The sequence below is a fragment of the Thalassophryne amazonica genome, chromosome 1, assembly GCF_902500255.1.
Source record: "Thalassophryne amazonica chromosome 1, fThaAma1.1, whole genome shotgun sequence".
Taxonomy (NCBI): Eukaryota; Metazoa; Chordata; class Actinopteri; order Batrachoidiformes; family Batrachoididae; genus Thalassophryne; species Thalassophryne amazonica.
Window position 1 is genome coordinate 170,214,967 of NC_047103.1, and position 9,541 is coordinate 170,224,507.

Below are 9,541 nucleotides of genomic sequence, written 5' to 3' on the forward strand. Positions count from 1 at the left end.
GGATTTTGTCTAGTTTCTTTTTCCTTCTTAACAGTGTGTTTTTCCTGATCTTTAACTCCCTCAAACACCCTGTTCGAGTCCTTGCACAGCTCTGTGCACCCCCCGCACCCCCCCCCCCCAAAAACCACACACTTTATTCTACAAATCTCACAAATAAATAAATAATTCAGATCTTGAGTGAAACTGTGACACCTCAAATCATTCGACTAAATTAAAGAAAGGAAATAAAACACTTAGCACATCACCCCCCCCAAATGAACTACTTTTTTTTTTTAATGTTTTAGATTCCACAATATTATCATTATTGAAATTCTGGTTAGTAACAGTCCATGTAAGACTGTGCGACATCAAATGAACCTCTGTGATGTCATAAAAAAATATCTTGATTATAAACTTTATTTGACTATCACTCACGTCACTGTTAACACACTAGGCTGTGCTAGGTACAGTCGTTAGCCTATCAGGAGCTAGCTAACCATTTCCAACATAATTACAAAAGTGTTTCTGAGCTGAATATTTTTTAAAAAGGGTTTGTTTGTTTTTTCTTGAACTGGTTCAAAGTCTTGTTAGTTACACTTGCAAGAAATTCAACTCATGTTTCTTCTTCTTCTTCTATGATTTCTAACACTGTGACTGTGTTAGTCTGCAAAAACAAAACAAAACAAAAAAAAAAACATGTATGAGCTCTCAAAATATCTAGCTCTGAGTGTGCTGCTTCCACAGAAGTGCAGGACTTGCAGGTGTAGTAAAAACGAGCCCACAGGGAGGGAAAAAAAAGAAAACCCTCAGGGTTCAAAAGGATAGATCTCAGTTATTTAGAGATCGGTTTAAATATTTAAAACTAGAGAATGACAGATTGGAGAAAGACTAAGTGGTTTCTCTTGTGTTCTCAAACATTCTGCTGAATCTAGTTCAGACGTCCGTGGCAGCGGCTCACCGCACGGCGTGTCAATGACCTCAAACAGCTCCAGGACTCTGGACGGAGATATGATCAGAGGATGCATGACGCCTTTGAACTTTATCTCTGGACCTTTAACACAAAAACCACAGAAAAGTGCTTCATTTAAGAGGGTTTAAAGCGCTCAAGACACCATTTAACCCAAGAAATTACTGAACATCGATACAGTTTTCTTAATACGTTCTACTGAAACATCAGTCCAATGCTTGTTATTTGATTCAGTCGAATGTGGTTTTATCTCCCTTCATGCCTTTTTTTGTGCTTTGAATTGAAAAACAGAAACCCTGACAATTCCAGGTCTGGGTGGGGCAAAGAAATCTAAAACCGTTCTGAGTCACAAAATCTGAAACTGGTGTCTGTCCTGAAATATGGAAAAGAGAAGCAAAAAACCAGGACGTCCTCCTCAAACCTCATTCAAAGAGGTTTCTGTAAGTGTTTGGTCTCATCTGGACCAAAATTTCACTTCATTCCAAGTGAATTCAGTAAAACATCCACAGCAGAGTTTCAGACGTCACACAGTTTGTCTCGTATCGTTGCCTCTTCTGGAGAGTTTGTATTATATTTTTCAAACAAACATTTACAATCTCTCAGTTCATCAAAATGTTTCAGGTTTCTGTATCAGAAAAAAGTTAAAAACAAATAAAAACCTCAAATATTCAAAGTCTACAAAGCAGACAAGACGTCCCTCATTAATAATAAATAACTTGATCTTTAAGATATTTGCAGAAAACTGTTTTAGACAAAAGTATCAGTTTGGGACTCTGTAATGAGGATGGATCAGAATTCCAACAGATTAAGTTCCTGTCAGGGGGCAAAACTCAGAATTTTAATACTGTGACTCTGTAAACTGCAACCTCAGAGCAAAATTAATGGTTCTCAATTCATTATGATTTTTTTTCCTCTGTTTTTTTTTTTTTTTTTTTTTAAACAGCCCTGACTGAACCATTTCTTAAATTTAAAAAGCAAAAACTCCAAACATTCAGAGCGTCACTTAGCCACCTGCGGCGTCGGTGTAGCTACAGCCAAATACATTGGCGTAGTTTTGCTGAGTTCAGGACAGACCGACATTTGGTGATTTCAAACTCCAGCTTGGAGGGAAAAGAAAAATTTAAAAAGCCTAAAATTGGGCTGGAATTTCCTCTTGGAATCTCATGAGGAAATTGAGAAACCTGAGGTACTAGAGTTCCCGTCACACCCATGGAGGCCCCATTTGCAGCTGGCGAGACAATGTTACAAATGCCAAAAAGCATTTTTTTTTAACATGATATTACTGCTACATGTAATATATTCACATTCCATGTACCATTAGTGACGTTTGCAGCACCACACATCAGCAAAAACATCTAATGATTTTATTTAGCCCAAAGGATAGCATTAGCCTGTAGCACAGTCGAGCTACGCTAAGTAGCTGATGACTCAAATTATCAAGGTCTTCTCAAGAACACACTTTTCCTGGAGGTTTTCTGAACACAGCATTCGTCACCTACGCTGGCGTCGTTAGTCACCTATGTTGGTGTTGCCCATCACCAGCGGAGCCTCCGGGTGTCTGTTCTTCAGCTGGACCAACTCCTCCAGTGAGGCCGGGGACACCCAGGTTGTCCTCTCCCCACGGAACACCAGCGCCTGCTGACTGACGCCCTCGGCCATCAGCTGGTGGAAAACAGAACACTTCCTTACAAAATAAAACATCCATCTGGACTCAAACGTTTCCTATTTCACTTTTTTAAAAAACAGAGGATTAATTTGAAGGAGCGCTACGTGGCACATCGCAGCATCCCCTGTGAGGAGGAGACTTTCTCAAGGTCAAGATACCAGATGATCTGAAAACCCTTGTGGACAACATCCTTGATGCCCAAGTTGCTGCCAGAGTGCCGTTGAGCAACATCACAGCAACACGCTGATGTCCATGTGTGAATGTGAGGCATAACTGTAAAGCACTCAGAGCATCTGCTTCATGTAAGAACATGCAAGAGTAATGTCACCCATTCACCACTCAACAGGACAGGGGCGCTGTTTTTCTAGTTTGTAAGTCACGTTAAAGACCGAATGCATATAATCTACATTTACACCGAGGAATCTTCATAAACAATCCGAATCCAGCCCGTTTTCCCCCCAAAAAAACAACAAGAAGAGTGACGCTAAAGATGGAAAGATTAGTGAGTTTAAAACTGTATGTACACGCTGTAAAACATCTGAGGACTTACGATCAGCTCTGGTGGGAAGATCAGCTCCTGACTCGGATCCAGAGGCAGAAAATCCGCCTCGTCGAACAACTTCGGCGTTCTCTGAAGCACGATAACGGGAAGAGAATTAAGTATCAGAACTCATGTTGTGTTGGTGTCAATGATTAGGTACAGATCACCAGTCAGGGGTCAAAAGATGGAACAAAAAGAAATAAAGGGAGGAAAAATAGAACTAAACTAAATGTGGAGAAACAGAAGTTACCAGTATCATAAAATAAAGGAGAAAAAAATTACAAAGTAATAAAAAACTTCCCCATGAGGATGGTGGAGGTCATGTGATCAGTTCAGCCACTAATTTTAAAGGCACTTTTGAGTCTCCAGTAATGAAGCTTTTGTTGAAGCAGCTGGCTGGGAAGCAAAGCCTCAACATCACAGCTCCATGTGGGTTGTTGCATCATGTTTGTGGTTTTAATACTTATTTTGGTGGCATTTTTCAGCCTATCTTACAGAGGCAAGGAGCAAAGCTTGCCTGGGCCGGGAGCACCCCAAACTGTGGTGTTTGGTACGCAACATAAGCCGTCCGCCACGGGCAGTCACTGGCATAATGGCCAGCACACCACAATCACTTCTGGTAGCATCAAAAGCACCAACAGACCAAAACAATGAGCCCACAATCTTGCCTCCTGCTGGAAGCTCTTGTTTACTACATGGCTTCCAGCACAGAAGCAAGCTGAGAGGAGCCACAAAGCTCAGCTCTCTACCCAATCACAACGCTCCGGTCAGGTGGAGGTCTTGGAAAATAAAGCAATGCTGACTTATGGTTTTGATTTATAAATAACATTAATACCGATAGAATAACTCCATTAATGTCAATTCTGTCATTTGTACAAAGTTAAAATATAACATATCTTTTAATGTTGAATAATGCACTAATTCTGAAGTTCTGTAACAACCACAGACAGATTGCAAAGGATTCTGGGTAAAATGTGCCTCTACTAAACACTGATTGGTTCAGTCATTCATTATGTAAACCAACACGTTAATGTGATGTGTGTTGGTGTTTACAGATAAATGTGCCTTTGTAAAATATTCAATTTTTTTATTTGTAAAAACAGGCATTTTTACGGAGCCCTGGAAGTGTCATCGCAAAATATTTTGCATGTGGAGAGAATGTGCACTCATTTTATTATAATGTGCGCACGTTTTATTATATTGTGCACACGTTTTATTATATTGTGCGCTCGTTTTAAGCACTGTTTGAGTAAAACAAGGGCACGATCTACTTAAACGTGGCCACAATTTGTAAAACGTGCACTCAATATTGTCTTTACATAAATGTTGGCTATTAGCCAACAAACCAGCAGACAGTGTAATACATTTCCCCATTAGAAATGGATCTGGTCAGAGTGTATCATCATGGTTTGGGCACACAAGGACATATAGAGAACTCCAGCTGCCCAGCATGACATCATCTGGAGTTTAAGCACATTAAAAAGGATGCTGAGGGTAAAGCGTCTCCCTGTCATGAGGATGACAATTTAGGCCATATTATGGAGTTCATTTTGAACGAAAGGAAAACGTGCGCACGTTTTATTAATTCAAGGGCTCAATTAAAGGAAAACGTGCGCATGAATTATCACGGCCAGGAAAACGTGCGCATGTTTTATTAATTTGAGATCACGTTTTATTAATTCATGGGCTCAATTAAAGGAAAACGTGCGCACAAATTATCATGGCCAGAAAAAACTATCACTTTAAGTGTGACCTCTCCCAGGTTCCGTACTTGCATGTAAATTAAGTTTGAAAAAAAAGCTTCTGTTTACGTTTTGCTTTTGAAAACACGAGTTCGACGTGTGGTTTTTGAACGTACGTGTGTGAGAACATAAATTGTGCGCTCTGAACTTTTACACCGTGCGGTTCTGATACATTTTGAGCTGGAACCGAGTACAGTGATTGAAAATATATCAGCCCAGGTTCAGGGCCAATACTGCCATGAACACTACTGGCCAGTAGATGGCAGTAGAGACCTTGAAAACTTGCCAAAACAAAATTCCAGATAATCTGTGTCTGCTACATTTAAGATGCGTGGAATTTAATAAATGCAAACAATAATAACGTCCATAAACCCGGAGAAAACGAGGTCTGTTAGAAAAGTATCCAACCTTTTTATTTTTTTCAAAAACCTGATGGATTTGAATCACGTGTGCTTGCATGAGCCAATCTTCAACCTTCGTGCGCATGTGTGTATTGTTTCACGCCTGTCGATTGCGTCATTTGCTGGGAAGCAGCCTTTGTGTGAGGATGGGTGGAGTCTCTCGTCGTTTTTTCTATGCAAGATAAATGGCGGAACAACTGGAGCAGCGCGACTGCATCAAATTTTGCCAGAAACTGGGCAACAGCCAGGTGGAAACCATTCAGATTATTCAGATGGCTTTCGGTGACGATCCTATGGGCATCACACAGATTAAGGAGCAGTACAACCAGGTTAAAGACGTCCGCACAACAGTGGAGAGCGAGCCGCGCTCCAGTCGGCCATCAACATGCTGAAATGACCAGATCATTTCCAAAGTGAACGCTGTGGTGATACGGGACCGTCATGTGACTGTCCGAGAAATTGCGGAAGAGGTGAACATCAGCACTTTTTCGGCACATTCCACTGTGACAGACGATTTGGCCATGAAAAGAGTTGCAGAGCAATTCATGCCGATGGCTTTGGCAGGAAGCTGATGGCGGAACAAAAGCGCCACCGTGTTGAAGTCTCACAGGACATGCTGTAACATGCCCACCTCTTCCACCATTCGGAAGATTCAGACGGCTTTTGGTGGCTTTTCAGTCGTGTAACTATCCAAGAAATTGTGGAAGAGGTGGGCATGTCACAGCACCCTATCCTACCCCATAATGCACTGCTGGGCACAGCATATATCCACACTAAAACCTTAAAAATTAGCGCATTACTTTAAAACTAAAACATATATCTGATATTTTCACTTTATAAAACTGACATTAGTTTAAATAACTTGTCCGAAATTAGTTTGGTTAAAAGTTGAACCATAAGTTAAAAATGTATGCCTCTGGATGACTTGGGTGATATTGCCCTCATATTAGTATGGGGTTAAAGGAAATGAGGGTTTTTTTTTTGGGACCAGTTCTTTGCCTGCAGAGGACAGAGTGGTTTCTTCTTGAAGCAGCTCTTCTCTGTTTTGCAGAGGGTAGAACTACACATCAGCTACAAAACATTTAACATGTAGGTGTTCAACTGATTTTAAATTTTATAAATTTCTGTAGCTTTATTTACCACGGTATCGGTCTAAAAATTATTGGACAAAAAATTATCGCAAGATAATTAGTCCGATAATGGTTTTTAAAGTTATCTAAAAAGATAATCCGATAATGAAAACATTATCTGCGATAATTATCGGTTATCTGAACTGTGCCCACCACTGCCAAGGACCAAGCCAGATCTGCCTTAATCTAGTGTTCAGGATTTTGCAAAACAAAAAAAATCTCCACTCACAGGTTCTGGTTCAGTTTTTTCTTCTTTGTTCAGGCAACAGTTCCCGTTTCCATTAATTTGGCAGCAGTTGTTTTCCTGCTGAGATTCAGTTACAAATCAATTAAAAACACCAAACATCAAATCAATTAAAAACACCAAACATCAAAACAATTAAAAACACCAAAAGTTCATCCAACACCTGGAATTTTACTTTTATTTCTGCTGCCTACCTTCAGGGTTTTTTTTTTTTCTAATCTCGGTAATAGTTGGCTCCGTCATCACGGTAACATACACAGACCTGTGACACACTTTTTATGAATGAATGTAATGGGGGGGGGGAGCTTTGTACCTGACAGAAGGTCCTGCAGCCGTCGATAATGGGCCGATAACCAGTGCAGCGACACAGATTACCTGAGGAAAAACAAAAGTCTGTACAGATCCAAGTGGCACCAAAATTTTCTGGACTGTGAAGAAACCATAGAAAAACCATTATTACTTTATCCCAATGCACTGTTAAACCCAACAGCCCATTTTAATACAATAATTAAGTTAATGAAACTCAAACTTTGACAAAAGTTATAGTCACTCATTTCCATTAATTAAACTAACTCAAAAATGAACTGTTGTTATCACAACTCAGTTCCTTTAAGTGCATTTAAAGTTTTAGGGCATTTAAGTGTTGGTGATGTATTTCCAGTGCATTCCATTCATTCGTGAGTTTGCGTCCCAAGGGGAGCCAGTGGGCGGAGTCATAACAACACAATGCAGAGTCAACAAGTAAACCAAAGAATGCATCAAAAAATCTAATCCAAAATGTCATGCAAATTTTTTAGGCAGAAATTTGTCACTTTATTGAAAAACATAAACTAGAATTACATAAGTTGAATTAACTATAAATTGTTAAGTCACTAAAACTTTAACAATTAAATTTTTGAAAATTATTTTATTTAAGTTGCCAAACTCAAATGGTTAAAGGCAATCGGTTTCCTCAAATGGTTTGAGTTCAACTAACTCACTGAGTTTTGCAGTGTGCAAAATTTAAAGACTGTTTTTCCTTCTCTTGGTACCTGGACCTGAATCCTGGTTGGGCTGAAAATACAAAGCTTGAGAAGATGAAAACAGTAAAAGATCAAAAGCGGCAAAAATCGTTAAAGAAACGCTGTTGGGATCTTGGACTCAAGCTCCGTCTCAGACTGTGGAATAAAATCAATAAGAGGAGGAACAAACCCGCCAGGGCCTGAGTGATGTCGTCCATGGTGGGTTGAGGTTTGTTCCTCAGCAGCGTGTAAATGGACATCACCATCCCCGGAGTGCAGAAGCCACACTGGGAGCCGTGAGCTTTGGCGATTCGCTCCTACAGTCAAACACATCAAACCGTATTCTGTAACCGTTTATTTTCCAACAAAACGTCAGTCATGGATTCCAGAACACGTGAGCTATTCCAGACCTGAAGATCTGAGTTACACAGGGTTTTGAGCACACAAGGCTCTGACCTGTACGGGGTGGATCCTGGCCTTGGTGCTGCCGATGCCCTCTGTGGTGGTGATGGCGGCGCCGTGGAGATGACATATTGGCAGGAGGCAGGCGTTGACAGAACGATGGCTGACAGGACAGTGAAGGCAAACAGAGATGGTGAATCCAAGACTTAACATCCAACCAAAAACATCTCAGGAGCACTTTGATGTTTGTGGACCTGCGAGACCAGAGCATTACTGCCATGAATACTAACAATACAAGAGTATATCTACTACTGCTGTTCATGAAAGCATTAATATTTCCATGGTTTCTGACAAAGAGATGTTTTTTAAACCATCAAACTTAAATGCATCCTTCAACTTTACTTAGATGAAGGAGGTGATAAATGTTGAGGGTTAGAAATTCTGGGAATTTTAAAATTTTAGTAAACTGGTACTGCAGTTAATTTAGGAGTCAAATGCATTTCCATTCCAGGACACAGAAACAGACAGACAGACAGACAGACAGAGGAAAAGTAACACAGTAGTAAACTCTGAGGTCGACAGTAGTAAATATGATTACCACGTTCAGTTTTTTTAAAATCACCACATTTTTTCCAAAAATTTATTTTATTTGCACTTAATTTCCCTCAAATTAAACTTCACCGTCAGTGACTGTGACTTTTTTTTTTTTTTGGTTTGGGATGAAGGATACACAATGGTTTTGTTGCCACGCTGGTAACGGGACAACATAACCGTGCACGCCCCGCAGCCTCCGCCGCCACAGCCGGACTTGGCTCCGGTTAACCTCACTGAAGTCCGAGTTAAGGAAAAAAACAAACGCTGTCGGGCTTGGAAACCTGTAGATGGTGCTCATGAGAGACAGGAACAACAGAATATTGCTTGTGGGTTTGAAACTCTTTAAGGATACACTTTTCCCTGAGGAAGGACAGGAGCATCGTTTCAGGGTCGGCATGATCCTCCGTTACCTGATTAAAAAAAAAAAAAAGCATCACATGACCTGAAAATCATCATCATCCTTAATTGTTTTCACAAAGTGAAAACAGTCTGAGTTCTGCTCTGAGGCAGCCGTGAAGTCAGACGTCTGATTTTCGGTGTTTCTTCATGTGTGAAAGCTTTATTCTATTTGTAAAAATCAGAATAGGAGTTTTTTCTTACCGCTGTCTCCTGTCTTCTTGCTCTGGGGTTGGTGAGGTTTGACCTTACTTGTGAGGAGCCTTGAAGCAACTTTGTTGCAATTTGGTGCTATATAAATCCATTAAATTGAAACTGAATTAAAATTAAAAGGCATATTCCACTTTATTTTTTTAAATGTAAACTTTTCTCTCTGCCGGGGATCTGGGTTTAGACTCGTCGACAGGAAGAGAAGCTCAACTATCCAGTACGGACTCTGAGTAGAGCTGCTGCTGCTTCTTTGCATCAAGAAGAGCCA

The 9,541-nt window shown here is 40.4% G+C and overlaps 1 protein-coding gene across 4 annotated transcripts in view; it reads right to left on the minus strand.

The window, feature by feature from the left end:
- Window positions 1–9,099, minus strand: part of aox6 (aldehyde oxidase 6) — a 51,424-nt gene extending 42,325 nt beyond the window's left edge. For 2 of the 4 annotated variants that reach the window (XM_034179113.1, XM_034179102.1), the window contains exons 1-9: window positions 9,020–9,099; window positions 8,804–8,900; window positions 8,128–8,236; window positions 7,862–7,988; window positions 6,984–7,045; window positions 6,656–6,733; window positions 3,163–3,243; window positions 2,464–2,608; window positions 938–1,030 (exon numbers count right to left, since the gene is read on the minus strand). In XM_034179113.1, the coding sequence (XP_034035004.1) occupies window positions 938–1,030; window positions 2,464–2,608; window positions 3,163–3,243; window positions 6,656–6,733; window positions 6,984–7,045; window positions 7,862–7,988; window positions 8,128–8,236; window positions 8,804–8,900; window positions 9,020–9,047 (820 nt within the window). In that variant the 5' untranslated portion in view covers window positions 9,048–9,099. The remainder of the gene's footprint in view (window positions 1–937; window positions 1,031–2,463; window positions 2,609–3,162; window positions 3,244–6,655; window positions 6,734–6,983; window positions 7,046–7,861; window positions 7,989–8,127; window positions 8,237–8,803; window positions 8,901–9,019) is intronic. The other 2 variants (XM_034179108.1, XM_034179117.1) reach the window with 2 other exon arrangements.
- Window positions 9,100–9,541: the final 442 nt, after the last annotated feature.